At 41.0% G+C, this 13,105-nt stretch overlaps 1 protein-coding gene across 1 annotated transcript; it reads left to right on the top strand.

Moving 5' to 3' along the window:
- The first annotated feature begins 582 nt into the window (after positions 1–582).
- On the top strand, positions 583–12,652 carry LOC144062931 (ubiquitin-protein ligase E3A-like). The gene is made up of 11 exons (XM_077584755.1): positions 583–897; positions 1,422–1,466; positions 2,799–3,088; positions 4,419–5,668; positions 5,741–5,885; positions 6,966–7,171; positions 7,249–7,413; positions 7,486–7,641; positions 8,058–8,131; positions 8,363–8,506; positions 11,318–12,652. The coding sequence occupies exons 1-11, from the start codon at positions 821–823 to the stop codon at positions 11,436–11,438; spliced, it is 2,673 nt and encodes an 890-aa protein (XP_077440881.1). The 5' UTR covers positions 583–820; the 3' UTR covers positions 11,439–12,652.
- Positions 12,653–13,105: the final 453 nt, after the last annotated feature.

The raw sequence follows: 13,105 nt of genomic DNA, 5'->3' as shown, positions 1-13,105 counted from the left end.
TGAATATACACAGAATAATTGGATTGCATAAATTAAGATACAAATATTAGGGGTGAAACAAAAAAACAGTTCGAACTGGGGGGGTATCTGCGGCTATGCAAATCGTGGATGCCAAGCCAAGTTAAGGGACACAAAAATGCCATTTAGCCAATAGTACAATAAGATTGATATTCTAACATAGTTCTTATTTACAGATGGATAGTTTTAGCCACGCCGATTCAAAACAAAGGGGAAGATGTGGCTCCATCCATCCATCCATTTCAAACATAAAATTATAAATATCTTTCCAAAAATTTATCACAGAGGGCATTCTCAAAACAAATGCACCGGGTTGGGGAATCCAGGTCCAGAAAGTATCAACTCTACCAGATTGGCTTTAGCCACAGGTGCACGAGTTTGTTTAAGGGTTTTTACTTTGTAGACCTGGATTCCCCAACCCTACACATGCTTAGGCGATCCTTCACCAATAGGAGTCGTCAATGTCGATACCTTTTTTTTTAAACGGGAGGGGGGGGGGGGGATGATTTATTTCGATACAGCATTCGGAGCGGGGTTGCTTCTATGTTGACTTCGGAACACAACTGATTTCCGCCAGATTTTGTCGTCGAGCCGCGGTGCATTCTGGGTCGAAGTCTGACAGTGAAGCCGAGCCAAATATGGCTGCTAACCTCAGGCAGCGGAAAGAGCCTTCAGATTTAAGCTTATGAATGAAGTTTGTAATTTTAAATATCCCCCGCCAGTCGCACCGATCCACCTGTGAATGACTTAACACGTTCGCTCACCGCAACCGAATTACAAACAAGTGAGGTTAAAGTCTCGTATGAATTCCGACGAGAAGGAGGACTGTGAGTGTGCGCCACCACAGGCCGACATTAGCCCAGAAGGAGGAGCTGACAGGTGGGTACGCGACGAGGAAAGAGTCGGGGATGCTGCAGCGCTAGCTGACTATTTTCTCAGCTGCTCGTGCGACGTTTTGTGCTCTTTTTTGCTCGGTAGTGTCCAACATAATACCATTGTGAATACATAAAATTATTGTTCTAATAAACAAAAATAATAATAAAAAGCCTATTTTTCTAAGTCGGCACAGTCTTTGGATGTATTAGCTTGCTACATTAGCTTGATCAGGCACTCCAGTATCATTTCACGTTCTCTATTCTGTGACCCATTGTGCGAATAGATTCTACTTTTCTCTTTCGTATCTTTTTAAATAGACTGTGACGTGTCATTCTGAACGTATATTCACAACTATATACATTTGTCAAATGTTAATGTTGTTTGCCTGGCGCTTTGCATCATCTTGACTTGGACTCCCTTTTGCTAATTAGCTGCAACGCTGTGACCGTATAGTATTTTAAGTGTAATGTGCACACTGTTTTTGCATTTAGCGTGCTAATTTTTTTATTTTTTGCTTGTTCCATTAGACAATACGACGAGTCTGAAATAGAAAACCCAGAAGCAAGCCGAATGTAAGTGGTTTCCAAACACTAAAGCCCTGTATACATTTAATGTTGGGAATCTGTATTCTGATGTCAACAAAATGTCAAGGGGAGTGTCAGAGTCAAAGTACTGCCAATAATCCAGATGCTACTGTGTCTATGTGTTGTAGGATGATAATTACGTTTTTTTTTGTATATGGGGAGCACAGTGGGTGAGTGGTTAGCACACCTGCCTAGCAGTTTTAACATTTTAGGTTTGAAGCTCGTCTCTGGCATTCTTGTGTGGAGTATGCATGTTATCTTCGTACTTGCGTGGGTTTTCTCCAGGTGCTCCCTCCACCATTCCAAAAAACTTGCCTCACAGGTTAAAAGACTAAATTGTCCAAAGATGTGAATGTGAGTGTAAATGATTGTTTGTCTGTATGCTGGATAACTGGTCCCGGATGTCCCCTGCTTCTCACCCAAATTCAACTGGGAGAGGCTCCATGCAGTTTACACGTAACATGAGTACGGAAAAATGCTATAGAAAATTGATGGATGGATTTTTTTGTATATATTTGGGCTTACATACATGTCATTTTCCTATGCTCCTAAATGACATTTTGCCTCCCTTCTTACAAAGCTGGCTGACAACAGTAAACATCTTAAGTGAAAACTTGGCCTCAGCGTATGAATATGAAAGGTTATAAGTAAAAAATACTTAATTATCTGTCTTAGATTAAGTGTTAGATTATTTTAGCATATAGCAAGCAAGATATGTGTGGGCTGAGCACACAACTCTGAATATTAAAGTTTGTGCTAGATTAGATTTTTCATCATACGTATTCATCATTTTTCAGATTTTTTGATTTTTCAAACACTATCTTTCACGTATGACTATGAATACGTAATATAACATTGGTACGAGCCACCGATGTATAATCAACAAACATAAACGGTGTCGTGACTATGCTAAGGGTAGCTAACATCAGAAACTAGAATTTGAAATTTTTCTTAGTAAATCCTGAATGTAATTTCACACGTACAGTTAGAAGCTTTGTACTTCCTAGAAGCTAGCATAGATGAATTTACTTTGATGATACGACTCGCGTGATCCAGGTGATTTTTTTTGGTGTTGCTTTAAGTAATTTTGTGAAGAATCCAGCCATTTTGCTTGGAAATGGACTGGGGAGAAGAAAAAAACTAACTCGCTGAGTACATGCAACCTCTGTGTGTGTGTTGTGTGTGTGTGTGAGTGGCATAAAGGCAAATGCAACTAATGTGACATTGGACATGCTTCATGTTCTTATAATACGCTATTTATTGTGCCGCTATTTATTGTGCCGCTATTTATTCCTTGCTCTTTTGTCACTGTACACGCAGGAAGCGAGCAGCCGCCAAGCATCTAATAGAGCGCTATTACCACCAGTTAACGGAAGGCTGTGGGAATGATTCGTGCTCCAACTCATGGTGTGCCTCTTCTTCCGGCTTCTGCCGCATGGACAATAACGCGGCAGCTGTCAAAGCCCTCCAGCTCTACAAGGTCAATGCAAAACTCTGCGACCCCCACCCCTCAAAGAAAGGTACAGCTTCGGTTTACCTTGAGAACTCGTCGTGTAGCAATACCAAGATGAACCATAAGGATGTCCACTCTGTACGGGACAATTTTAAAGGTCAGTTAAAAATCAAATAGAAGTTCATAATAACGTTTGCCGATGAATATTTTTGCCTTTTTCTTTTTTTTCTTTAAACAATGGATTGCACGCCAACAGAGTTGCAAATCATGTAAAAAGACAATATAAAAGTACTCAGTTATATAATATATCAGTTTTTCTATTCTTTGTGTTTTGATGAGGCGCAAAATGCTAATTTAGACTTGTACATTGCTATGCGAAACTGCTTATTCTAAGCCTTGTGTGGTTTAAAGGAGAACTTAGCATGCCTTGAGGCAACCATTCTACTGTTGTTGTCATATTTTTTTTCACTAATTAGTAGTTTTCATTATTTGCATTCACCCACCTCATTGTTTAATTTGACAAGTGGCATGGCTTTTCTATCTTCATGATTTGTATGTTTGTATCGCAAGACGCATATACTACAGAATGTAAGCCTACTGTATGGACACTTTATAAAGCCATGTTTATTTCCTTACATTCCTTCTGTTTTTAAACAATACATTGGTATTTTTCTTTATTAAAAACACCATAAAAAATGTTTGTAATGCGTATTATGGTCACCAGGACTGGAGGTCCTGTGTTATGCTACGTTCACACTGCAGGTCTTAATGCTCAATTCAGATTTTTTTTTTTCGCATTACCTATTAATTGCGACCTCATTCTGGTCTGCTGTGTGGATGGAGTGATGCGGGAGGAGGTAGAAATAATATTTTGTGAAAATGAGGCGAGACTGTTCTAACGTCTTATCTCACGGAGACTCCCCCCCCCTCAACGATGACGTCACGTCATTGCCGCGTGTAATAAATGAGCCGTCTGCGTGGCTAAATTACTATCACCACCACAAATGTCATCTTTATACTTGATGTTTCAAGTGGGATTGAATTAAAGTCAAATATAAAGACACAGCTGTTGCTCGAAACAAATTTGCCCATTCACGTACGTCTCCCGAGCCGTGCGGACCTTGCGTATGCGTCAAGCTGAATGCCCCCGCCCGCGCGGAGCGCATATTGGACTTTTGCTGACGTCGAGGTTGGACATATGTGACCTGGCCGTTCAGACTGCGGTCGCATTGCAAAAATTCGGATACGTATTCGATCTAGGACCACATTTAAAAGTGACTCGGATTTGAGCCGTTCAGACTGATGTAAAAAAGTTAGATTCAGGTCGCATTTGGGCAAAAAAATCCGATCTGGGTGGCATTTGCCTGCAGTGTGACCAGGAGTAATTCACCACTATCTGGCATTAAAATGAGGTCTTGACTATTGTGCGTTGTCTTTTCAAATTGACATTCTAGTTTTGGATTTAATCTTGTCTGATGCCTCTACAGATGTAAATTACCTGACAGAGGAGAAAGTGTACGAGATTTTGGACATCTGCGGTGAGAACGAGGATTACTCCCCTCTTATCAGAGTAATCGGCAGAGTGTTCTCTAGCGCCGAGGTCCTGGTGCAGAGCTTCAGACGGTCGAATCCACACACCAAGGAGGAGCTTAAGTCCCTTCAGGAAAAGGACGAGGACAAAGATGAGGACGAAAAGGAGGCTGCGACCTGCTCGACCATAGCCATGGAAGAGGACTTCTCGACTTCTTCATCATCACGGCTCGGAGAGGGCTCATCCGGAGACAACGCTGTCCAAAAGCTGGCCCCCGACGAGGTGACGGTGGACATTGAAGCGGTGCGCCGGGTGTACGATCGCCTGCTGTCCAATGAAAAGATAGAAGCTGCTTTCTTGAACGCACTGGTCTACCTCTCGCCCAATGTAGAGTGTGACCTAACATACCATAATGTTTATTCCCGTGACCCAAATTACCTGAACCTGTTTGTTATAGTCATGGAGAACAGCAACCTCCATAGCCCAGAGTACTTAGAAATTGCCCTCCCGCAGTTCTGCAAGGCCATGAGCAAACTCCCGCTGTCCGCTCAGGCCAAACTCTCTCGACTGTGGGCGCACTACAGCACCGAGCACATTCGGCGAATGGTGGAGACCTTCCAGCAGCTCATTACCTACAAGGTGATCAGCAACGAGTTCAACAGCCGCAACCTGGTGAACGACGACGACTCCGTGGTGGCGGCCACCAAGTGCTTGAAGATTGTCTACTATGCAAATGTGCTGGGCGGCGACCTTGATACGGAGCACAACGAGGACGAGGATGAGGAGCCCATCCCGGAGTCGAGCGAGCTCACCCTGCAGGAGCTGCTGGGCGAGGAGAGGCGGAACAAGAAGGGTCCCCGGGTGGACCCACTGGAGACAGAGTTGGGCATCCGCACCAACGACTGCCGGCGGCCGCTGATCCCCTTCGAGGAATTTGTCAACGAGCCTCTGAACGAGGTGCTCGAGATGGACAAGGACTACACTTTCTTTAAGGTTGAAACTGAAAACAAGTTCTCTTTTATGACGTGCCCCTTCATCCTTAATGCTGTCACCAAGAATCTGGGCCTGTACTACGATAACCGCATCCGCATGTACAGCGAGCGGCGCATTACGGTGCTATACAGCTTAGTGCAAGGCCAGCAGCTCAATCCATACCTGAGGCTGAAGGTCCGCCGGGACCACATCATTGATGACGCTCTGGTCAGGGTACGTGTGGCTCGGTCGTGTGCTTTCAAGGATTGAGACCGTTGATAACTGAAGACATTTACTTCTGAACAGCTGGAAATGATCGCAATGGAGAATCCTGCAGACTTGAAGAAGCAGCTGTATGTGGAGTTCGAAGGAGAGCAAGGTGTCGATGAAGGAGGTGTTTCCAAAGAGTTCTTTCAGCTGGTGGTTGAGGAGATCTTCAACCCAGATATTGGTAAGACAACCCAGCCTTACTGAAACGGCAATAAAACTGATTGTAGGGAGCCACTGTAAAATTGGGAACAGGAGTTTATGCAGGTGGGTATGTTACACTGTAAAAACTGGGCTGTTTAAACAAAAAAGTCATTTATACATGTATAGAATTATAATACATATAACATAACAGGCCGCAGAATCCTCAATGTCTTGAAATAATTGTATTTTTACTATACTGTATCTCTTGTACTTTGACTCAAAAATGCTCCGATACTGTAAGGTAAAATTTAAAAGACGACCGCATTTTATTAGCCGACTGTAAATAATGATATGCAAAATGAAAAAACTCCTGAGTTGCTGCAACAGGCCGTCCAGCAAACATCAAGTTTTTCTCAAGCCCTATTGCCAACTTCTCTCCACACTGCTCAGCTCCAGCCGAGCGCTAGTCACAAAGATGCTGCAGAGAAGCATGTGACGTAAAGAGAATTAAATGTCCTGGTACAATTTTATTTTATAATTGGTGGTATTGTCAAGACACAGCCTTATATTTATGTTTACTTATATTATTTTATAGCTGACATGGAGAAATAACATGGCAGATAGATTCATACTTATATATCCACCAAACTTGACGTTCTTCATCTCTTTACTACTTTATGTACTGCTTTGACATAATAGTGCCTTCTTGTGATCTGGCTGAGACATAACTTAACTGAAATGCCTTGTTGCACATGGTTGATAAGACTGTTAGGAAAAAATATAGCTGAATATCAAAATGTCAGTAATGGCAAGTTTCTACCCTTAAAAAAAAACACAATAGCAAATGTAATGGCACTATTTAAAGAAAAACTTACTCGTGAGCTGTAGTAAAATCTCAGAAATTGCCTTAAGATTTTTAAGGACAAAATGCTTGAAGCAAATGAAATGTAACGCTCTTACACAAAAACTGTCCATTAAGAAGAATGATCTTGGAAGTCAAGGAACAAGCATATTTTGCTTTGAGTTGATATATTTAATCATGGTTTAATTTTTGAACTGCGCTGCTCAGTGGAAACAAGGCTTGGGTAATAATGCAACAAGTGTTGTTTTCCTCTGGCAGGCATGTTCACATATGATGAACTCACCAAACTCTTTTGGTTCAACCCTTCGTCATTTGAGAACGAGGGCCAGTACACGCTGATCGGCATTGTTCTTGGCCTCGCCATCTACAATAACTGCATCCTGGATGTTCACTTTCCAATGGTGGTCTACAGGAAGCTGATGGGCAAGAAAGGAACCTTCCGAGACCTTGCCGATGCCAATCCTGTAAGTGTCCAGTGGTCTGTAATTCAAGTTGACTGTTTTCATTTACAATCAGGCTTTTTCCAACTTGTGCTGGACAGATTCTGCACCAGAGCCTTAAGGAACTTCTGGAGTATACGGGCAGCGTGGAGGAGGACATGATGATCACGTTTCAGATTTCTCAGACAGACCTCTTCGGGAACCCACTCATGTATGATTTAAGGGAAAACGGGGATAAAATTCCAGTGACAAATGAAAACCGAAAGGTGAGCCACGCCCACCGTCTTGTAACGCTGGAACTATTAGACACAATTATTTTTATTGTTCGATGTGTGCAGGAGTTTGTGGCACAGTATGCAGAATACATGTTGAACAAAAGTGTGGAGAAGCAGTTCAAAGCGTTCAGGAGAGGTTTCCACATGGTGACCAACGAGTCGCCACTCAAGTACCTCTTCAGACCTGAAGAAATTGAGCTGCTTATATGTGGGAGCAGGGTGAGAGATCACGTATATTGTACATAATTAAGAGCAACAGCCACTTGATTAGGTACACCTGTCATACACCATCAGAGGTCGGATTAAAAAGCTTGATCAAATACTGATTTGGCAAAGACGAATGTATGTTTGTACTTTGCTTTATTCTATGCACGTTTTTTTGTGGTCTTGCCTTCCAATATTTTGGAGCCTGGCTCGTTGCTACTATGTTCTATTTCAGAGCAAACTATGCTATGGAAAGCAATATGAGGCTGACCTGCTTGTTGAAGAGAAAAACATGGCCATAGTTCTCACTATGAACATAACATAAATAGCTGTGCATTTGAGTAAATGAGTGCAGGTGTACCTATTGAGGTGGCCGGTCAGTCCGCCCAATTGCTCAGTTGGCTTAAGTTCCTGTTTTGATGTTTGTTCAGAATTTAGACTTCATGGCATTAGAAGACACAACGGAATACGATGGAGGCTACAACCGAGATTCTAGAATCATCAAGTAAGCTAAATCAACATGTAAAGCAGGTTCCATGCAAGCTGATGTATTTTTATGTCAACGGATTTTGCAAATGTTTCCTCATTGTGTGGGGTTTGTTACATTTGCAAAATCCGTTGACATAAAAAAACATCAGCTTGCAAGTTTTTGCTGTGTGATTACTGTTGTGTTGAGATTACCAGTGCAGTAACCCCCCCCCCCCCCTTTTTTTTTGGGTGCTGGCTGGGTGTGTAGGGAGTTCTGGGAGACATTGCACTCTTTTGGTGAAGAACAGAAGCGCCTCTTCCTTCAGTTCACCACAGGCACTGACAGAGCACCCGTGGGCGGTCTCGGCAAACTGAAGATGATTATCGCCAAGAACGGGCCAGACACAGATCGGTGAGCACCACATTGCCGCTCCTATGGAAAGCCATTTGAGCATTTAATGACCATATACTAGTGCACTATTTGTCCTCCCTAGTAAAAGGGTTACATTTTTTTCAAGTTGGAAACTTTTTTACTTCGTGTTGAAAGCTGCTCGAGTGGAGTGAAAAATTTGACGGCTAGAAGATTATATTACTGTAATGCCCTTGCATATGGGCTAGGACAGCTGCGACAAAACAAAATGTTTCTCTTATTGTGCTTGGATATAAAACCATGAAATTACCAGGGAAGGCAATTTGGCCTATTTCAAAAATTTCCTATCTTAAAATGTCTATGGAAAATTATTGGAAATGTACCTGAAAATTTCACCACTTTACAAACCTACTCGTAATACAATTCAGTAGAAGAACCACTAGGGTGCACTAGTAGAATATCTTTCTTACTAGTAACGTCCAGTATGTCCATTTCTGCTTTCCACTACTATATGACACTGCTGTTGTGTACGAATAAAACTAGGGCGGACTAGAAGACCAAATGTTACTAGTAAGGCTAAACTGAACTAATTGACAACTGTGTCTCTAGTTCTACTCATGACTACTTTATAAAATTATGATAGTTTCATTTTTATTATTGTTTACTCACAAATTACAAGCAGAAGAACAAAAATATACACAGTATATACTGCCACTCAACAATCTTCTAACCCTGCATCCAAAGCATAGCACAATTCCAAAACAAAACCACCAATCAATAACCTGGCAATAGGCAGATTGATCATTGTGATTCACTCGAGAGCACAATATCAATCTTGGACTGCTCCACGGTGATTTGCTGGGGAAAGGCGGGACATTCTGTACAAAACTTCAAGGTGATTGGACGATGAGGCATCTTGTTCACATTTGACCAATCACCGTAACGGATGAAAACTCGTCTTCGGTCTCGTCTTAGAAGAAAAAACAACCCATGAACATCTTTACCAGATAAAAATGTATAAAGCGCCGCTGTTCAACGTTCAACAAGGAAACGCTGAGCAATTCTGCAAGAACATAATTAATTGCCCACGGTGTCTGTGATTGGTCCAAACCAGTGATCGGTGCAATTCAACGGGCATGATGCATTCTCCGGAGTTTGTGAACTCACAAATACCGCTGCAGAGCAAGGTTAACCAACCAATTACCCCCCCCCCCCCCAAAAAAAAAAATACTCATCCATATTTCAATACATATTTCCATTTACAATTATTCATCCAACAGCAGAGACAGGTAGCAAAGTCTTTGAAATAAACAGAAAAATAAAAGAAAAAACTCATAAAATAGACCCAAAAAAAACTGTTGCGCGTGTCACGAAAATGAAACAAATACATATATATCATAGTGTCCTCATTGTTAATCACGAAAATACATTCTTAAAAAAAATCTAGAGAACATTTAGTGCCCAAGTGGTTCTACACTTTTTTCTTTATTTTATGTGTAAAGCATTTTGAGTTGTTTCTTTACATGAGGTGCTAGATAAAAAAAAAAAAAAAAAGTTGACTTGACACGTTGTGGCACAGTGCTTGCAAACTTGGAAGAATTTACAAAGTTAAGGAGAATGAACCAGAGATGTACAAAATGCTGGCTCTTAATTAATAGGGAGCTTACTACACAACTGCACAATTGTGACTAAAACAACCACATTTTGTGAAAGTACAGTTAAACATGAGGATTTTTTTTACTTCGTATTCATGTTTTTGAGTTTAAAAGAATTGCTTACCTTGTTCAACAAAATATTAAAACCTCGAGAGTTCTACGTACATGTAAGCACAGACTTGACATACAAGTGACTTGACTTGTGTGGTGTTTCAAGATAGAAGCCATTGTACTGACTTTTAAAAAATCTATATCGATTTTTATTTTTTATTTTGCTTTGACTTGGATGCAAAAATGTAATATGTGCGCTGTATGATGGCAGTGAACTTAACTCACAATTCTTTAATAAAGAGGTTTGGAGCTGTTTATTGCAAATCCCAGTTGAAATTTTACTGCCAAAATAAACAACTCAGAGATGCAAACAATTTAAAATGCCAGAGAGGGGCTAAGTAATAGCCTTGGTGTTGCAGTTTTTATACCCCTTTAATCAATGTGTGAATGCAAACAGTGGCGCACCTCACGTAAACACATTTTCTTATACCCTCTACAAAAAACGTATTACTGCAGCTTACTGACCATACGTATAAGGTGCACATACCAGATGGAGCAGCACAATGTCCAATTAAGTGAAGCAAAAAAGTGGCAAAACTATTTAATTCTTTACTTTGTATTTATTTATTATTTGTCATTGCTGTTTGTTTTTTATTATTAAAAACAATATTATATTTTTTTTTTCTCATTAATGAAACCCATTAGAAAAATTGTGGTTACATTTTTGCAGGGGTGCTGGAACAGTGGCATTTCTCAGTTCTCAGTTATGCGCATGGCTGCGGAATGAATTAAATTTGTATCTCAAAGCACCACCGTCCGTACTTGTAAATGAATCTGTTGAAATCGCACGCTTGATATTTGTCTTATTTTGCATGGTTGTCTCCTCCTGACAAAACAAAATGTTTAAATTCACGCTTATCTACGACACCCCGTTCTTAAATTCCCCATCTTAACTTCCCATGAAAGTTGACCATCCGATACAGTTGTGGAAAAACCTTACTAGTAAAACAGTTGTTCTACTAGTGCACTCACTGACTTGTCTTATTAAAGGGGACAAAGCATACTAGTTGATGGACCTAAAGCCAGATAAACTTGCCATAAACTATCTTGCATAATCCTGACTGTGTCATACGTTTCCCCTCAACAGGCTACCAACATCTCACACTTGCTTTAATGTGCTACTGCTGCCCGAGTACAGCAGCAGGGAGAAGCTGAAGGAGCGACTGCTGAAAGCCATCACCTATGCCAAAGGGTTTGGCATGCTCTGAGACCCCCACCCACCCCACACGGCACAATACCACTCTTACACCACCTTCTCCAAACGCACTGCGAATAGACTTCTTTTCCAACCCGTCTAGCTCTGCCCACTATTTTTTTTTTTTTTTATCCGACACAATGTAAGCGGCAGCAGGAGGAAATAAATCCTTTTACTGTGCTTGCATTATCAATTAATGTAATCTTTCAGTGTAAGCACAGAGATCTCCTGATCAAAGTACCCACATCCACTTGGCATGGGTGTGCTGCTGCCTCCACCTTACCTTTTTATGTACAGAGAGGATGTTTTTTTATTTATTTGAGGTTTAACCCAGGGTCCCCCCCCCCCATCCAACAGTGAAGCAAAGGTTTAACATCTGAGGATGGGACAAACAATTTACTATCATCCAGGATTATTGAACAAAAAGTTGTCCAGTAGAACATTGTAGAAAGTAAGGAAAAAAAAATACAGTCGCCTTTCCTGGATTGTGACTTTCCCTATTGTGGGACTAATAAAGGTGTATCCCATTCTTATTCTTGCTCTTCTTAAAAAAAAAAAAAAAAAAAAACTCAGCATTGCACTCTCAAGGGGTCCCCACCCCCCATTGTTATTCTTTTGTGGGGATGGGACGCCGATCCGACTGAGGTCATGTCAGAGCTGTGTAAGTGCACTTAGACTTTTTTTTCCCAGAATGTGTTTTTTTTTTTTTTCTGGCCCACGGGTCACCATGATTGTCTGAAGCATTTTTTAGTTACCACGTCTTCCTGTGTTGACAATACTAATGAAATAATAAAATTTTAAAAAACAGTATTTATATATCAGCACGCTTGGAATTGACATTTGGACCGGTGTACATAACACAGTTGCTGATTGGCTGAGATCCATAAGGCACTTCATATTGTCCATCTCTGCCAGAAATGGATTTTGCGGACGGATGTTTCACCAAATCTGCCCGTTTCACCCACTGGAAGTGAGAATGAAGTCCATTGCTGTTATGACAGCTTCCACTCTGTGCCATTGGGGGCCTGATTTGCCATCATTTTAGTTCGTCTTTGTAGGGCAGTCAGTACTTAGACCAAATCCATCCAGCCAGCCAGGGGCCTTACTCAAATTGTTCTTGGAAAGCATCGAAAATGTATCAACATAAGGAAGTTGGATTCAGTTGGAGCAAAGGAGTTTAACCCAACCATTGCCTGATTGATAGATGAATTAAAAGGTGTGCCCCAATATTTTTGTCTCGTCAGTGTTTGTGTGTATATATACAGTCTGCAATCGATAGTCTGTGAAACCCAGACTAGATTATTTTGTATATACAGTATGTAGAAATTCAAAGAATCCCAAAAGTTTCACATTTTTGGGGAAGTTCGAACTATATACAATATTTTGTCAGTACCGTACATAATTTGCTTGGTGTCATATTTTCTTAACAATAGTATGTTGTATGTGGCCCCACTAATCGGAAAATACCATTCCGATGAATATTGCGTTTGTGGAGTATGAGTTAAGCACCAGCTTTTTACTGAAACTGAGCCATGATTGGTTGTTAACTGAGCCCTGAGCGACTAATTGATGTCATTGTCAGTCGACAACAAGTGGCAAAATGGCCATCCCCTGAGATGGATTGAAAACATTTTGATGCTTAATGCAATATTAACCAGAATACTGTGTTACTAGAACAAT

Source organism: Vanacampus margaritifer, chromosome 1 (assembly GCF_051991255.1).
Source record: "Vanacampus margaritifer isolate UIUO_Vmar chromosome 1, RoL_Vmar_1.0, whole genome shotgun sequence".
Taxonomy (NCBI): domain Eukaryota; kingdom Metazoa; phylum Chordata; class Actinopteri; order Syngnathiformes; family Syngnathidae; genus Vanacampus; species Vanacampus margaritifer.
The sequence above is the reverse complement of the archived record's forward strand: the minus strand, read 5'-3'. Positions and strand labels throughout refer to the sequence as shown.

Coding starts and splice junctions, on each gene's coding strand:
- LOC144062931 (XM_077584755.1), top strand. CDS start 821: ATGAATTCCGACGAGAAGGAGGACTGTGAGTGTGCGCCACCACAGGCC. Junction 898..1,421: donor CCAGAAGGAGGAGCTGACAG/GTGGGTACGCGA, acceptor TTGTTCCATTAG/ACAATACGACGAGTCTGAAA. Junction 5,669..5,740: donor TTGATGACGCTCTGGTCAGG/GTACGTGTGGCT, acceptor ACTTCTGAACAG/CTGGAAATGATCGCAATGGA.